The following is an 18,617-nucleotide window of genomic DNA, read 5'->3' on the forward strand; positions in this document are numbered from 1 at the left end:
GTTCTTTCAAAATTTGGATTAAATGTTTTGAAAGAACAGTAAAAATAATTAAAAAAAACAAACAAACAGATGTTTTATTCGTTTTTTGAGCGGCGATGGAACTGGTTGTCGTTTTTAAAGTTTTAACACACAAGTCCAAGAAATGTTCATGGATATATATGTTTTACTGCATTTCCAACTAGCTCTGCTCAGTGGGTTCTTAGATCCTGATCCTGCTCTGTATGGGTGGCACCCATCACCCGTATAGAGGCCCAGTTACATTAGCTCAGGGGTCCAATGCCCAAAGACTCTTGCAGGATTGAGGCATTAGATTGCACAGTGATGGATGCACTACAAGGCCTGGCCCACACTAAGCCCCCAGTTCGAACTAAGATACGCAACTTCAGCTACTTGAATAACGTAGCTGAAGTCGAAGTATCTTAGTTTGAACTTAAAAGTACTTACCACGGGTCCACACGCGGTAGGCAGGCTCCCCCATCGACTCCACCTACTCCTCTCGCAGAGCAGGATTACCGGCGTCGACGGCGAGCACTTCCGGGATCAATTTATCGCGTCTAGACAAGACGCGATAAATCGATCCCAGAAGATCGATTGTTGGCCGCCAAACCAGCGGGTAAGTATAGACGTATCCCAAGACTCTACATAGAATAGAATTAATACTGGGCTACCTATATTTATTGCACAGGAACGGTTGAACTGATTTGGATAAATCAGTTTCCCAAGCAATAAATTGAACTATTTTTGAGGTTAGGGTAAGTTTGGTAAGCTTTGTTTCTTCAGTTTCACAGGACTCTGCCCTTCCTGCCTGGGGCATGAGTGCCAAAATCATGTGAGGAAGACCGTTCTCGCAGAAGTGTTGAGCTAGCTGCAGATTAGAAATGATTGGCAATCTCTCCCAAGAGCTTGGGCTCAGGAGAGTCCCAGCTCATTTTGCATCCCAAAGAAATGTCAGATAGTTTGGCTATAAGCATCCGAATTGAATCTGTTCTAGATGGGCCCAGCATGCTGATTTGGACTGGCACACCAAACACTCCGGAGTTTGGATCCAAGGGTTTGGGTTGTATGATACATGGAATCCCAGCCCTTCTGAAAGAGGAGGTGCTTATTAAAGACAAGAGCAACAAACTATAGACACAAACAGGCTTCTGCACAGCCCAACTCCCAACTTTGTCTTCCTTACTCAGGAGGGATCACACCCTCCCTTGTAATGACATGTTTATAAAGTTCAAGTTTAGGGCTGTTTCTGGCACCTTGGATTCTTACGAGGATTGTCCAGCCTGACAGCTGTTTAGTTGATTTTATAGCTCCTATCTTGTCCCTGAGGCTTTACCTTACTTTAAACTTTAGTTCCTCCTGTACCACTGACACATTGGGCAGTCCGGTTCCTCTACTGATCAGAGTCACTCGCTAGTTGTGATACTTCTTCCCAGATGAGGCCAGTGCATGCGATATCCTCTGTCACTGTCACTTTAAATAGATTAAAACAACATTCCGTGTGACACACTGAGGTTTCCAACACACCAGCCCATCAATCCCACTTCACCTCCAAACATCTAGCACCGAAAGTGGGCTTTGCAAAGTGCCCAGCAGGTTAAGAAATCCAGACTCTGGACAGTGCAGGTATCAGGTTGAAAGCTGCTGTGCGGTTTTTGAGTATCTCGGAGTGTTTTCTCTTCTTTATAGCTACAAAAATGAAAGGTAATTTTGTGGTGCCTATGGAATGCTGCTGTGTAACTCTGTGGTTGCCTTGCTTAGGATCCAGCCATAGCCATTCCCAAAGGCACGCTGATGGCTATATTCTGGACTACAATATCCTATCTGGCTATTTCTGCTACAATTGGTAAGTAACATGCATAGACTTAATCAGTGGCAGTGGTGGGGAAGTGACATATGATGAAATGTCCATGGTTAATTACATGCTTTCATGTTCATTAGGGACGGGGCAATTCCCAGTTATCAGGAATCCTGGGACACAGGGCACTTTGATTCAGTCTGGCTCAGATATCCATTCTGATTCTGGGTACCAGCAGGGGTGCAGAGTACAGGGGAGTTAAACAGTCAAAAAACAAACTAATAAAATTATAGTTTGATGATTTTTAAAAAAAATCTCATGATTTTTTGAGATCTGACTCAGGAATTTTGACCTCTTGAGGTTGGCAACACTGTAAGTGTCTCCAAAGAATTCAACCCAGGTTTGACAGTGGGCCCAGTATGTATTATCCATGGCACAGAACCTTGGGAGCTTTAGTTAGCGCTGGGTGGATGCCTGTGCAGCATGGACATGTCTGATACAGCTGAAAGTTACTTTAAAAACAAAACCTAGTACAAGGTAATTCCAGGAGCAGCCAGACACTTGGGACACTGGGCAAAATGAATGGGCAGTCTGTGATAGCCGCCATCTTGGTTGGCACATTGGAGATTGGAGGCCACTGGTTCAGAGGGGAAAGCATAAGCGGCTACAGCTTGAGCTAAAGCTCTCTAGATGGGGACTGTGACAGACTTGTCTCCTCTGTGGATCAGGCACCTGTAAGACACACTCAATAGTGAGTTACAATTACACGGGGACCTTCGTTAAAGCACATCTAGGCATCCTGCATCGTCTTGGAAAAGACAGATGGGAAGTGAATGGGAGCTGTTCCCTCCTAGGTGCCTGTGTGGTACGTGATGCCTCTGGGAGCCTGAATGACTCCATCCCTGTTGGCTCTCCGGGCTGCGAAGGACTTGCTTGTGACTACGGGTGGAACTTCACGGACTGTGCTCAGAAACAGAGCTGTCACTATGGACTCAGCAATTATTACCAGGTACTGTCACTCTGGTGCTCTCCGCAGCGTGGCTTAGAAGGCTCAGGCTGGGTGGGTCACTTTGGCCTGGGGTGTGGGAAATCATAAGATATCCATTAACGATCTGGAGGATGGCGTGGATTGCACCCTCAGCAAGTTTGCAGATGACACTAAACTGGGAGGAGTGGTAGATACGCTGGAGGGTAGGGATAGGATACAGAGAGACCTAGACAAATTAGAGGATTGGGCCAAAAGAACAAGGACAAGTGCAGAGTCCTGCACTTAGGATAGAAGAATCCCATGCACTGCTACAGACTAGGGACCGAATGGCTAAGCAGCAGTTCTGCAGAAAAGGACCTAGGGGTTACAGTGGACGAGAAGCTGGATATGAGTCAGCAGTGTGCCCTTATTGCCAAGAAGGCTAACGGCATTTTGGGCTGGATAAGTAGGGCATTGCCAGCAGATCGAGGGATGTGATCATTCCCCTCTATTCGGCACTGGTGAGGCCTCATCTGGAGTATTGCATCCAGTTTTGGGCCCAACACTAAAAGAAGGATGTGGAAAAATTGGAGAGTCCAGCAGAGGACAATGAAAATGATTAGGGGGCTGGAGCACATGACTTATGAGGAGAGGCTGAGGGAACTGGCATTATTTAGTCTGCAGAAGAGAAGAGTGAGGGGGGATTTGATAGTTGCTTTCAACTACCTGAAAGGGGATTCCAAAGAGGACGGTGCTCGGCTGTTCTCAGTGGTGACAGATGACAGAACAAGGAGCAATGGTCTCAAGTTGCAGTGGGGGAGGTCTAGGCTGGATATTAGGAAACACTGTTTCACTAGGAGGGTGGTGAAGCACTGGAATGGGTTACCTAGGGAGGTGGTGGAATCTCCTTCCTTAGAGGTTTTTAAGGTCAGGCTTGACAAAGCCCTGGCTGGGATGATTTAGTTGGGGATTGGTCCTGCTTTGAGCAGAGGGTTGGACTAGATGACCTCCTGAGGTCCCTTCCAACCCTGATATTTTATGATTCTATGATAAGATTTCCATGGCTGGTGGTTCTCACCCTTTTCCCGCCCCAGTTCCTTTGCTGTACTCAGTTAGGTTTGCATTAGTGCCCCTCAGAGCAGAAATATTAGCCACACCCCAATGCAGCCAGTAGCCACTGAGGGTGATAGGACAGTTGCCTGAATTGCTGCTTTCTCTCTTTTAAAAAAGTAACTTGCAACAAATGAGGAAAGGGTCCTACAGATAACGGGCTCTTTCTCCACGCTACCCTGATTCATTCCCAGAGCATCCTGTGACATGAACGAGGTGGGGCTCTGTGGGGGAAAAATAGCATGTGACCATGTAATTAACGACTGTATTATAATGCATATGCACTAGAGGGCTGAGTTAAGGTTGCACAGGCAGCCTGAATACTGGCACTTCCTACCTTCTGAGTGCTTGACTTTGCAATCTTATTAAGGTTCTTTTGGCGTAGGGTGTTTTTGGCTGTAATAAGCTGTGCTCTGAGGAGCTCTGAGTGGTGGCTGTCAGAGTCTGAAGCTTCCAGTGGGAGGAGCCCAGGCTGTTAGATCACTCCAGCATCACCCTCGCCTATCTCCCCCTGTTTTTTCTGTAGAGTATGAGCATGGTATCTGGATTTGCCCCCCTGATCACGGCTGGAATCTTCGGGGCCACACTCTCTTCTGCTTTGGCCTGCCTGGTCTCAGCACCTAAAGTCTTCCAGGTGAGATGGTGGCATGCTCCGGGGACCACGAAAACATCTGCAGTGTTGTCTTTCATGTATACAGTAAACATGAGTCCACAGCAAGCTAGCAGGTCACTGGCATTTCAGAGCCGTAATTACAGGCCGAGTCTCCACCACGCATAGGCACTGTGAGTTCTATAACAAGCTGAATAACCACCGTGGTTGGGCCTCACAATGCATCACTGGTAGGGTGACCAGATAGCAACCGTGAAAAAACAGGACAGGGGGTGGGGGGCAATAGGCACCTATATAAGAAAAAGTCCCCCAAAAAGGGAGTGTCCCTATAAAAACGGGACATCTGGTCACCCTAATCACTGGGAATTACCAGCTTTCTGGACAGATTCTTTAATCTGATACTCTTGATGCTTCTGGGGTTTTTGCCTGGAGCGTTGTTCCACCTGATCCTATCATGCAGTGCAGCCCATGAGCTGGGGGATATGCACGTTGCTACTTTTTCATGCTGGCCCCTTGGCTTTGCTCTACTTGGCTAATCCTAATGGGACAGATTCTGTCCTCAGTCACTCCCATGCAGCTGCTTTCCTTTCAGTGGGCTTGCGAGAGTATCAAGGAGGCAGAATATGGCCCATTGCTTTTGTTCATTTTATGAATTAAGAGAATTAAGGTGACATCTCCTGCCCTTTCCATAGGGCCAGCCGTGATGGCAATGCCCCATCAGGTAGGGTTGTTACCACTGATATTGGGATGCAAGTCAGAGTTATTACAATTAGCGTTTCCAAAGCGAAGGGGACCTGATAGCAGGAATGGGCAAACTAGTTCTAAAAATATATCAACCCTCTAGGGCAGTGTTTCTCAAACTGGGGTCGCTGCTTGTTTAGGGAAAACCCCTGGCAGGCCAGGCCGGTTTGTTTACCTGCCCCGTCTGCAGGTCCGGCCAATCGCGGCTCCCATTGGCCGCGGTTTGCTGCTGCAGGCCAATGGGAGCTGCTGGAAGCGGCGGCCAGTATGTCCCTCGGCCTGCGCTGCTTCCACCAGCTTCCATTGGCCTGGAGCAGCGAACCGCGGCCAGTGAGAGCCGCGATTGGCCAGACCTGCGGACGGGGCAGGTAAACAAACCGGTCCGGCCCGCCAGGGGCTTTTTATACAAGCGGCGAGCCCAGTTTGAGAAACACTGCTCTAGGGTGGGGGCCAAATTCTGTTCTCACACTGTTGTAAATCTGGAGTAAGTCCACTCAAGAACAAGGCTATACACTGAGCCAGTGAAAGTGCTTGGAACTGAATCCTGCTTCAGTCGACCCTTGCTCTCAGCTCTAACCACTAGTCCGCAGCGCCTGTCAAGTCTAGATGACCTCTCTTTCTCTCCACAGTGCCTGTGCAAGGACCAGCTCTACCCTCTGATCGGCTTCTTTGGGAAGGGCTATGGGAAGAACGAGGAGCCGATTAGGGGTTACATGCTGACCTACATCATAGCAGTGGGGTTCATTCTTATCGGTAAGTGCCTTGGATTTAATAGGCTGCCAGATCCAGTTGGTAGTTTTCTCTGCTTTTTTTCGACAGGCTGATTAATGATCAGTGTGGTACCAAGTGGCTGTTTCTTTGTCAAACCAAATTCCTGCCTTTGTTAACTTCTTCCACCGTGGTATGAAAAATGGCTGCAGGTTTCCTACACACAGGAGGCCGGAAGATAAAATTATATTGTACCAAAGGATGAGCGCAAGGTAGATTGTGAGAGCCTAATTCTGCCCTCACTTACACACTTGGCTAGTCTGGAGTAGAGTTACTCCATATTTATGCCCAGGTGAGGAGAGATCGGGCCCAGAGTTTGTTCCAGGAAGGTAAGAAATAAGTCCAATCTAAGCGAGTTCTGTCATTTGCTCAGCAAGAAGAGTCCGACGGCTACTTCTCCAGTTGCACTGAAACCTGAACAGCCAAATTGGCGCTGAGCATCATTCCCTCCCACGGAGCTCAGTAGGACGTGTGTTAAACCACTAAGCCACTGCTGCCTTTTTAACTGGAGTTTGATCTTGATGGAAGGGGCTAATCCTTCCCCATGTGCATTGTAATGTTAGGGGGAGAGTCCTTTCATAACACATACACAGGGAAAGAGAGAGCTGGACGTAGAATCCATATCCAATGGCTCTTCCATATCATGTTGATAGACATCTAGAAATCTCTACAAGAGCTGGATAGGGTGACCAGATGTCCCGATATTTAACCCTTTGTCCCGCATCCCAATCAGTGTATGATCGGGACACCATTTGTCCCAATATTCAGGTAAGGAGGCGAGCGGGAGGGAGGCGCTGACTCCATGGTGCTCCAGGGTTGGAGCATCCATGGGGAAAAATTGCAGCCAAGCTCCCCCGTCCTCGCCTCCTTCTCCCTCCCCCCCCCCAGTGCTTCCCACCACCTAACAGCTGTTTGGTGTCACTTAGCGCTTTCTAGGAGGGAAGGGGGAAGAGCAGGGATGCGGCGCACTCAGGGGAGGAGGTGGAGAAGAGGTGGGGCAGGGGCGGGCCTTGGGGGAAGGAGGTGGAATGGGGGTGGAGCAAGGGCGGATGCTTGGGCGGATGCTTGGGCGGGAAGAGGCAGGGAGTGGGCGAGCACCCACCAGGCAGAGGGGAAGTCAGTGCCTGGGAGGAACGGGGGTGGACTGTGGGCAGGGCTGACGCACCCCAATGTGTCCCGATATTTTAGTGTTGTGATCTGGTCACCCTATAGCTGGAACAATCAGCCAGGGCTTTCGGTTTCTTCTTGATTTTCACCTCTCTCCCTTTCTCAGAGCCTTAAGTTGGCCAGGGTGTAGCAAATGCTCTAATGAGCCATCCCTCTCTTTTCTATCCCTGTAGCTGAATTGAACACTATTGCCCCTATCATCTCCAACTTCTTCCTGTGCTCGTACGCACTCATCAATTTCAGCTGTTTCCATGCCTCCATCACCAACTCGCCGGGTGAGTGATCGCTACGCTGGTGCTCGGTAGCTACACTCGTCTCGTTGGCTGGGCGGTAGTGTCTGGGGTCTCTGAGCTTTACAAGGCTGGGGTCACGCTCTGCAGCAGGGTAAGGTGTGGGACCGAGCCCAGTGGTTTCACAATAAGAAGCTCTTTGAGCTGAACAAGGCGATATGCTTGGAGGATCCATAGTGATTAGGAGATGGGGAGTATCTTCAATTCCAAAAACAGAGCATCTCTGGGTGGGGGTGGTTGGGTACAGGTGTCTGCTCCTACTCTGAGGGATGTCAGGTTCTTTCTCCACCCCTGCCTTTGTCTCCCAGGGTTACAAAGAAAGCATGAGCCACTGCTGAGCCTAGGACTTGGGAGATGTGGGGGTCACTTCCCTACTCTGCCACATACTTCCCGTGTGACCTTGGGCCAGTCACTTAGCCTCGATGTGCGTCATCTGTATAGTGGGGATAACTGCCTTGCCTCCCAGGGGTGTGGTGAGGATAAACACATTAAAGGTTGTGAAGTGCTTGGTGTGGTGGTGATGGAGGCCAGACAAATATCTAAGATCGATAGGGTGCCCCTGTTCTACTCTCTCTCCTTAAAGGCTGAAGGACCCCTGCCCCAGGTGTGAGGGAAGAGTTTGGCCGTGTGAGTGATGAATGTATTTTTGTGTCATGTCCACGCAGGATGGAGACCATCCTTTAGATATTACAGCAAGTGGGCTGCGCTCTTCGGTGCCGTCATCTCTGTCGTGATCATGTTTCTATTGACCTGGTGGGCAGCCCTGATAGCCATTGGCATCATTGTCTTCTTACTGGGATACGTGCTCTACAAAAAGCCTGGTGAGTAACGGGGGCTCCTTGTTCTTAAGCAGACAGCGGCGCTGGTGAAAATGCCAGGCTGAGAGATCTGAAGTTATTGGTCTCAGAGCAGGGCAGCATCAGTGCAAGATTCCGCCACACTCTCTCCTGCCAACGTGCCCTGCCAGGTCTGCCCACAAGGCATTCAGCTGGGGGAGAGGTTTCTATGACGCGGCCAAGCCTGCAGTAGTAACTGAACCCAAACCCTCCAACTAAACAAACCAACGTGTGCACAGCCAGGCTCTCTGGAGCAACCCTACAATAACAAAGCAGTACGTGCCCGTGCCCAGTGCATTGCCGGCATCACTCCTATTTCTGTTTTAAAATGGTCTAATATTTTCTGAATGATTGTTCCTCTGCAGAAGTGAACTGGGGCTCGTCTGTGCAGGCAGGTTCGTACAACTTGGCCCTGAACTATTCCGTGGGACTCAACGAAATCAACGAGCACATTAAGAACTACAGGCAAGTAATAGTGCTGTGTGGAGGATGATGGCAAGGAAACATTACCCTCATCCCCAAACACGGAAGGGTCCCATGTATTTGAATAAGTCCCCCATGTTCCCCTCAAAGGCATAACCAGCCAACTGAACCCCAAATGAGCCTCAACTGAGATTGAGTAAATTTGTTTAAATTTCTGCTCCTCTCTGCACCTCTGGGTTGCAGCCAGGGTCGGAAGGACGGGAGAGGAGGAGAGTTTTCATGGTCTTTTCCGCCCAGCTAGACCCAGGAAGTCCTTGCAAGGAAGCCTGAGATCTCCAGCCCAGTTGTGTACTTCCTGGAGGATCTGATAGTTTGGTAGTGAAGGACCCAACCATCCAAAAGATACTGCTTAGATTGGGTGGGTGTCATTAGCAGTACAAGGGTGTAGTGATCAAATTCCTACCAGAAGATCTCAACAGTGACTTTTTTACTGTAAGTTACCAGCCATCTTTTCTTCTTCCTCTCTAGACCCCAATGCCTGGTCTTAACAGGCCCTCCCAACTTCCGCCCAGCCCTCGTGGATTTTGTGGGCACTTTCACCAAAAACCTCAGCTTGATGATTTGTGGGAATGTGCTGATAGTAAGTATTCTCGGTTCAGCTGCTCTCTTGCGTAAAAGTGCAAGGTGGGGTAGGACGCAGGTATCTACACCAACCCTAATCTGGTCATCTGTTCACTGCCAGTACAAAAGGAACAAGCTGTGTGATATACTCCCTGGCAGGGCCCTGAAAAATAATATCCAGGGTTGTTAAATGCATGGGGCATGTCTCTTCCAGTCCTTATGTACCCCATGCAAACTGTGAGTCTTTGTTTCCCTCTGGTGGCAGGGTCACCTAAGAGGGTCATGAGGCTGATTTTGTCTCCAGCTAAGGAGCTTAGATCATGTGGTGGAGACTTATGTTTTCAGCTCTCAAGGTCCTGGGTTCAAACCTCATTAATGACCAAGGAGTTGGTTCAATTTGAGTTTTGCCGGAGTGAGGATTTCAGGATTTGGTGCCCTGACTTTTGAGGAGTTAGCACATAGCAGAACTTTGCAGGTTAGTAGTTTACCACTGCTGAGTGAACCAGCACCTACGCTGTCATGCTCTGTCACAATGCAGCTTGTAAAGCCCTCAACACAGTGCATGAGAGCTGGAGATAAAGCATTCTTGGCTGAGGGGTTTACTTCTGGCACGAGCTTCCTAAGGAAATTAGAGTAATCCAGAGTTGGGGCACCCTGAGGCCAAGATAAAGACCCAGAGCATACCAGCCTGATGATAAAAAACCAAAAATATTCTCCAGTCAGAGCCTCCTTTAACTAGGGAGAGAAACTTCATGAAGACCACTAGGAATCTCATCATGGAGATATCTGGAAGTCACTTAGATACTGTGGTCTTCTTCTTTCATCTGTCTTAAACCAGCACTGCTGGATATCCAAGTCTAGGTTAGTGATCAAGGATTGGTTCAAGTGATGCGGAGTAGATGGCAGAGATCTCACCAGGTTACAATGGCTTGGGATGTTGATTGAGGAGGTGTTCTGTAGTTTGAAGTCCATTTCTGCAGTCACAGATAGGATTGTTTCAGTCCCCAAAAGCAGGTGCATCTGTCATGTATTGTGGGATGCAGCTAAAAGTGGACCATATTTTCTATGGGAATGAAAAACCACTCGGTACTTTGGTTGGGTCCTTGATGAAGTGTTTGACTGGGATGTTGGCGTCCTTCCACCTTGCTCATTGTGATGATGGATCATATAGAAGACTTGGAGGTAGATAGACAAGCCAGATCCTTTCTCATGTACCTGTGATTTAAAAATATATTTCTAGGCACTCTTAAATGACAAAAAAAAAAAAAAAAAAAAAAAAGTAAAGCCATTTCTGTTGGAAAGATCACAGGCTAATTAAGCAATATTGGTGACAAGCTACAACGTTGTCATGGGCTAATGGCCGCCTGCTGCAGATGAATTGCCAACGTGAAGATCAGGCATTGCTTTTGAAAGGGAACATTGATCAGAGGACAACAGTCTGTCCCAGTGACTTCATTTCTCCCAGATCAAATGGCTGATGTAGATGTATTCATTTTTGCCTGAGGTGTAGCAGACTGACAGTTGCTCACACAGGGCCTGATCAATGGGAGCATAATCAGTACAAGATAATCTTGCAGTAAAGTCACCAAGATGAGGCTCTATGGTCAATTTCTGGCTGTGTGTGACTTTGGGCAAACCACTGATGCTGGGATTTTCAAAGTTGGATGGGTACGTGAATATGGATCTGTGCACATAAAAGTCCTTCTTTAAAAGCAACCAATGAAACCTGCATTCCAGGCCATATCATGAAGGCCTTTCACAGATTTTACCAGGTCCTGTGCCACATAAACCTTCATTGGTATCAGTGAGATTTTGGCAGAGGCAGGACTGAATTCTGGTATCATTTAAAGTTCACAGAAGTTTTGCCAGAGATTTCAGTGGGAGACCGAATCAGGACCTGAGTCAGGACTTCAGGATTTCGCCCTATAAGATTGTCATCGGCTTACAATTATTTTTAACCTTATTTTACACACAGATGCAGTGAGCCCTGTGGAGCCACTATTAATGTAAAGTGTGTGTGGCGTGGAGAACATGTATTCCAAACCACTCTGCAGTGTGATGAGGATTAATTGAACTTTTGCATAATGGTGGCATGGAAAAAGTACAGAGAAGGGCAACAAAAATGACTAAGGGGATGGAACAGCTTCCATGTGAGGAGAGATTAAAAAGACTGTTTAGCTTGGAAAAGAGACGACTAAAGGGGGATATGGTAGAGGTCTATAAAATCATGATTAGTGTGGAGAAAGTAAACAAGAACCACTTAACACAAGAACCAGAGATCACCCAGTGAAATCAATAAGCAGCAGGTTTAAAACAAACACAAGGAAGTATTTCTTCACACAACGCACAGTCACCCTGTGGAACTCAATGCCAGGAGATGTTGTGCAGGCCAAAAGTATAGCCATGTTCAAAAAAGAACTAGATAAGATCATGGAGGATAGGTCCATCAATGGCTATTAGCCAAGATGGGCAGGGATGCAAGCCCATGCTCTGGGTGTCCCTAGACCTGTGACTGCCGGAAGCTGGGACTGGATGGCAGGGTATGGATCACTCGATAAATTGCCTTATTATTTTTATTTCCTCTAAAGCATCTGGCACCAGCCACTGTCGGAAGACAGGATACTGGGCAAGATGAATCATTGGTCTGATCTAGTATGGCCGTTCTTATGTCATCCCGCATTTCCAGGGTCTAAGTTTGGATCTCATCTATGATTCAGGAGACTGCATGGTTCAAAGTAACTGCTTGGTTCAAAGTAAAGCGTACTATTTTATGGGGATAAACTTAAAACCACCAGCTAAAAATGGTCTGCATGTCGCAAACACGCTGATCCTTAATGCTACTGTTGTGTCCTTTCCTCCCACGCAATAACAGGGACCATGCAAGCAGAAGATGTCAGAATGCAGGCTCACCTCCAACGGCCATACAAAGTGGCTGACCAAGAGAAAGATCAAAGCTTTCTATACGGACGTGGTAGCTGATGACTTGAGAAGTGGAGTCAAAACACTTATGCAGGTAAAGCCCTAAACTGGATATTGAATCATGAAGGAACTGCAGTCCCCTGCTGTAAATCTTGCATCAAGGTTTTCTTGAATGTTTCTTACAAGGGGCCTTCAACTTTTTCACTGAGAAGAGGTCAGTATTGTTGGGGCCAGCATGATTTGTTAAGGGATGGATTATGACTTGAAGTACATGCCTGTCCAAGGGAGTAAGGGGGAGTAAAAATTCTGGTGCTTTTTCATGGGCTAGCCTGCACCCTTCACTCCATCTCTGGAGCAGGTGGGCGGGGAATGAGTGGACCCTTGGCTCCACCCCCACTACTCACTGGCCAATGTTATAATTTGCTATTGACCTATTCCACTGGCATATTATCCCCATCCCCCATGGAGCAAGGAGGAGGAGTTGAGATTCAGAGGGGTGTCCCTGGGACTGCTCCTGGCATGATGCAGTTTACACACTACTCCTTGCTCAGAACTGAGCCTAGAGGGCACCATCTAGCAGCTCATGGGTTATAGGACTCTGTGCATGTGATGATACCTTCAGATGAAATAAATGCATGTGTGTATGACGGGGATGTATATATAGTCCTATTAACACTGGAAAAATATCTATTAACCAAGGCATCCGGTCTTGGGAAGATGAAACCCAACATCCTGGTGATCGGGTACAAGAAGAACTGGCAGACAGCTCACCCTAGGACTGTGGAGGAGTACACTGGAATCCTGCAGTAAGTTGGGAGGCTGGTTGATGGTAGCGTTGCCTGCTTAGTTTGCTCCCAGTTAAACAGTAGAGAGTTCTGGGTGAACTGGGGGACAGTCAGGAAGGAATATGGTGGTGTATAACTAGCCCGCTTTCATGACTATCCATCTTCATGAATACGCTGCAAAGTTTGAACCGGCAGCTTCTATTGGCTCCCAGTTTCATAGAATCATAGAATGTCAGGGTTGGAAGGGACCTCAGGAGGTCATCTAGTCCCACCCCCTGCTCAAAGCAGGACCAATCCCCAACTAAATCATCCCAGCCAGGGCTTTGTCAAGCCGGGCCTTAAAACCTCTGAGGATGGAGATTCCACCACCTCCCTAGGTAACCCATTCCAGTGCTTCACCACCCTCCTAGTGAAATAAGGAGTGAAATTCCAGAGTTTAGCCTCTGGAAACTTAGCAAGGCTGTTGCAGCCACTGGTCAGCAAGATGTGTATTGGTGGGTGTTCACGGCTACTACCAGTCTCTCACTGCAGAGGGGAAGGAGGGGCTTGAGGCTAAAGCAAGGGACTTGGGAGTCAGGAGGTCGGGATGGAGGTCTGGTTTATATTCCTGGCTTCCTGTGTGACCTCTGGGAAGTCATTCAGTCTCTCTGTGCCCCAGCTTCTCCTTCTGTAAAGGGGGATAAGAACCTGACCTGACCCTGAGTTGTGACTTTCTTTAGAAGGGCAAAGCATTATTACGGTGATTGTACTTATTAGCATGTGTTAAATTACGTGGATTCCAACCATCACAGTTTAGCTGCACCTCAGACGTCTCAATTGCTCTGCCTGTTATTGCATCCGTACACTGACTCCATCTCTCCAGCTGCCTGACCGCATCTGATAGACAAAGGCAATCCCAGTGATGCGTTTGCTTTGGCTTTGCTCCAGTTAAGGGCTGACAAGTGTTTGCATCAGTAGCATGTCCAGGCACGTGGGGGAAGAGCATCTGACACGCTCTGTGCCCACCCGCTCATGTGTGGAGAGGACTCTGGATGCAGCAGAAAGATGACAATTCCGTGGCATCAAGGGTGCCATGGAGCATTGGTTTCTGGAAGCTCATTATGATCTGTGAAGATCCACAGGCCACACTTTCCCCCTACTTCCGGTGTGGAAGGGAAACACAGCCACTGTGGTACTGGGGACTGTACCTTTAAGGGCTGAGCTTCCCAGACAGAGTTTGGGTGAGGCAATGGGAAGCTCTTATTAGGCACAGCCAGTCAGGGCCGTCCTTACCCATATGCAAAGTACGCAGCTGCGTAGGGAACCAGAAAATTTTGGGCACCAAATTTCCTGGTGCTCTGCGCAGCTACGTGCTGCTCCAGCCTCTGCTCTGGCTCTTGCCCAGGGCCCCTGCCCCTGCTCCACCCCAGCCCCACCCCCACTTCCCTGAGGAGTGCAGCAGGGCTGGGCTGCACTCACTGGCCCCAGCTGCGCCGCCGGTGAGTGGTTCCCCCTGCTCCCCAAGCCCTTCCCTGCAGAGACCTGGGGTCAGTCCCCCCTCCCCTGCAGAGGCCTGGGGCCCCACACCCCTCCCCCCCTGCTGGGGGGCTGCGTAGGGCCCCAGAATAGCTAGGTACGGCCCTGCAGCCAGTTGGAACTGGACACAAAATAAAGCAGAGCTCTTTCATTCACCTTAATCACTGAGTGATCACTGACCACCACCTCCACCACAGCCCTGAGACTGAAGTGAGTAGCTCTTGGACTGCTCTGTACTGGAGTAAGAAGGCTTCATTTCTCCGGGCTCTCTCTGAGACTGCTCAAGGTGTAGCCTGGCTACCTAGGATTTGTGTTGGGCGTAGGATTTGCTCCGTAGTAACCTCAGTTACAACGGTCACACCAATGCCCTTTGTCTTGAAGTTTTGGTTAACTTTTACAGGCATTCCTCACTGGAAAGGCTCAGAGGTCAGGTTCATTTAGTGTCTTGTCTCCAACAGCGACCAATGTCAGATGTCGCATAAGACGGCCAGCGTACTGAACTAAAGGGACAGCCCCTCTGAGCCTGTTCCTATGGTCCCATTGAATGCAAAGAATGTTAATGCTAAGTACGCGTTCTCTCTCTCATTCCAGTGATGCGTTTGACTTCAAGTATGGAATATGCTTAATGCGAATGAAGGAAGGGCTGAATGTTTCCAGAATGATGCAGGCTCACAGTAAGTGTCGATTGCAGCCACACCTGCAGGAATTGCAGATCCTTGTTAGACTGTTAGATCCCAAGCCTTAAGCAGCAGTGAGTGCACACTGGCATACCAGTTGAATGGATGAACACAATAAGTCAAACCCACTTGCCCTTTGCAGATCAGTAACGTGCCTCTATTGTTAATAATTAAACAAGGTGTCAAATATTTCCCCCTGCAAGAGAAAGGACTTTGACACAGAACTTCGACTGTACGTGGCCAGAATCCTTCTGACTCCCCACATTCTTCCAGTTACTGCAACTGAACGTGCTATTCTTCACTTCCAGTCCTAAATCATTTCATGGCATTGCTCTGCGCTGTTCCACCCGAGAGGCTGCTACCCAGCATCTCACGGGGGAAATGAAGTGCATAACGCATTTCTGGGTCATTGTAAAGTGCCCCCTAGCCAGCGGCTCATTGGGCTGACATGGGGAAGGCATGTCAGTTTCATAGCCAATGGTGCACAAGGGAGTGGTACTGCCAGCATCACGTCTGACCGCCTTTGATGGCCCTGTCCCAATGGATCAGGTGCCCATTTTGCCGCTGGGTGAACTGGAGGTGGCCTTTCAGTGTGAGATCAGGTAAGACAAACCCACAGCCTGCAGGATTCTAGACAAGCCCTTGAACAACGCAGTCACCCCACCTCACCACAGATTTCTGGGTGAAATTGCAAAATTCAGAGCTTGCTTTATGGGGCTCCAGCATCTGAGACCAGCCTGGCCGCCTGGTTCTCCTTTAATTCATCGCTACACCCACAAAGAGTGATGAAAGGCTATAGAACGAATTGCCAGTGTTATTACAGCAAATTACTCACAGGGTGACCATTTGCTCCCGTTCAGGGGGCTTGCACAGAGTCTGTGCACCACTTAAGACTTGCTTGAACAGTGCCCGGGCCTTGTGCTCTGCCTTGGGGTAAATTCACCATCGTGAACAGCAGTCCTATGCCATGCACATCTCTGAAATAACAACGAGATCCTCATGAGACGCTGGAACAGCACCTCTGCCCAGGGTGCAATTAACGTCTGCTTTTTAACATGCTTTAAATCTTTGTTAGGTTCAGTGCAGGTTGGCTAAGGATGAAATTCACCATCGTGCAAAAGGTTGGCATGAGTCTATGGACCATTTAAGTCTTCAATGTAGGGCTTAAGTGGTGCCTATTCTTTGTGCTGGCTCTTGGTGCAGATGTTTTCCCCCTAAACTAGCATGCATGCAGCAGTATTTAACGCTGCATCTATTAAATGCAATCGTTTTCTAAACTAGCTTTAACCTTTCTGTTCAGGATGTTTTTTAAAGTTATAATTAAAATGAACGTAGGTTCAATGTTCATTGGATTTAGCCATAATAGTTTTCTAAGTGAAAAGAAACGTTCATTGTTTTGTCTTTCACGTCTCCATTGCCTTTATTCTTCTCATCTGTTTTGCAGTTAACCCGGTGTTTGACCCAGCAGAAGACCGTAAAGAGAATGGAGCAAATGGTGTGGTACTCACTGTGACAGGAACATGTTAGTTCTAACCACGTTCATCTTTGTAATATGAAACGCTCACCCTCCAACCTGCAGTGAAAATTAATGATGATCTACCATGTCAGGGCCAACTAGCTGAATGATTTTTGGCTACTAGTTACACAGGGACTCTGGCTGCGAAGTCCAGATCGGAACTTCCCTTAAGTTTGGTGGTGTCCAGATCTGGGAGCTGGGTTTGTTCCGTTGTAAGTAAAGGTTCCAGCTGCAGCGTTGGGTCAGCAAGGTTTGGGGATGTTTGGAACAAGGGTTTTGGTCCAACCCAAATACAAAAATAGGTTTCAGCTACTAAGCTTTGCTCTGGATCAAACATTTACAGGATGTGGCCTAGACAGCATTTTGCCGTAGCCTGCAGGGAAATTTAAGGCTCTAAATAGGAAGGGTCTGCCACCTGCTGCAGAGAGTTGGAAGAACAGCACATGTCAAATTCCAGGGCCTGTCTCTCACGCTGTGGGTTCTTTTCCCCTTGCTAGTGGATCCAGATGCCCTTACAGCGGAACAGCAAGCAAGCACCATCTTCCAGACTGAACAGGGCAAGAAGACTATCGACATCTACTGGCTCTTTGATGATGGAGGTGACCTTTGACCTTTATCAATACACCCAGCCTGCACACAGATTTGGGACTTTTTTATCTCATTATTTCCACCCCACCCTCCCTTCAGCTCATGAATGAGACCGATCTCTGAAGGGTTTCCCCGCTGCAGTTGGGTCTCAAGCCACTGCACGGCAGTGACCTCTTCAGCTCTGCTCACTCCCATTCAATCATCCATCAGTCATTCCTCAGCAGTGTCAGGGTCTAGTTCTCCTCAGGACAGTTCCTACCCATTCATTTCCAGCTTTCCGCAGGGTGAAGCCCTTCTCAGCAGTGTCTGCCCAACAGTGGTCAGCTACCCCCAGATCGCTGTGCTGCTCCCGTACAGTGCTGTTAAGTTCCACCAAAACCTTGCCCTACTAGGCCAGCGTGGCCTACTGAGGACAAGCCTGAGATTCTCGAAGGCGACTAAGAGAGGTAGGTGCCCAACTCTCATTGAAACCAATGGGATTTGGGTGCCCAACTCTCTTAGACTCTTTGCAAATCTCACTCATATTCTCTTAGCAAAATCTCTCCTGCACTGCCCTTTCCACCAGGGCTGATGTTAACACAGCAGGAGGCTTTTAATATAATAGTTTTGAGCAGAAAGGTTAGCCTCAAACCTCCTAACCCCGTTCCAGTCTCACGTTTCCTTTGCAACATTCGACAGCAGCGCTGGCTCCGGAGACTTGCTTCTGTTAATCATGTTTGTTACGGGAGCACCTAGGGACCAACCGAGATTGGGGTTTTGTGGTGCAAGGCACGGTACAGATATAGAGCAGTAGGCTGTCTCTGCGCAAAAGGGTTGCAATCTAAATAGGCAAGACAGACACGGGGTAGTGGAAAGGAATACAGTCTACAAGCCGAGCAATCAATGTGATGATGGCAAATGGAGTATTTGTTTCATGATTTCTTACCCCCAAGAGTGTTAGGTAGGAGGAATCAGCTAAACGGAAAGACAAGAGAAGGGAGAGGAGTGAGGGGGACAGAACAGAGGAAAACTCTGAGGGGAGGAAGGTCTGAGGGTCAGCTGTGGAGTGAAGCTGAGGTGAATTACTATATTATTAGGGCTGTCCATTAATCGCAGTTAATGCATGCGATTAACGCAAAGCAAATTAACTAGATTAAAAAATATAGTTGCGATTAATTGCAGTTTTAATCGCACTGTTAAACAATACCAGAATACCAATTATATTTATTAGAAATATTTGTGGATGTTTTTATACATTTTCAAATATATTGATTGCAATTACAACACAGAATACAAAGTGTACAGTGCTCATT

The 18,617-nt window shown here is 48.1% G+C and overlaps 1 protein-coding gene across 1 annotated transcript in view; it reads left to right on the forward strand.

The window, feature by feature from the left end:
• Positions 1-18,617, forward strand: part of SLC12A3 (solute carrier family 12 member 3) — a gene marked incomplete in the record, with an annotated part of 51,941 nt that overhangs the window by 14,970 nt on the left and 18,354 nt on the right. Inside the window, 13 exon segments of the mRNA XM_034788820.1 lie at positions 1,756-1,840; positions 2,647-2,801; positions 4,396-4,503; positions 5,850-5,973; positions 7,329-7,430; positions 8,111-8,266; positions 8,647-8,746; positions 9,233-9,344; positions 12,198-12,338; positions 12,944-13,050; positions 15,136-15,218; positions 16,666-16,743; positions 17,235-17,336. Coding sequence (XP_034644711.1) covers positions 1,756-1,840; positions 2,647-2,801; positions 4,396-4,503; positions 5,850-5,973; positions 7,329-7,430; positions 8,111-8,266; positions 8,647-8,746; positions 9,233-9,344; positions 12,198-12,338; positions 12,944-13,050; positions 15,136-15,218; positions 16,666-16,743; positions 17,235-17,336 — 1,453 coding nt within the window.

Source organism: Trachemys scripta, chromosome 13, assembly GCF_013100865.1.
Source record: "Trachemys scripta elegans isolate TJP31775 chromosome 13, CAS_Tse_1.0, whole genome shotgun sequence".
Lineage (NCBI taxonomy): Eukaryota > Metazoa > Chordata > Testudines > Emydidae > Trachemys > Trachemys scripta.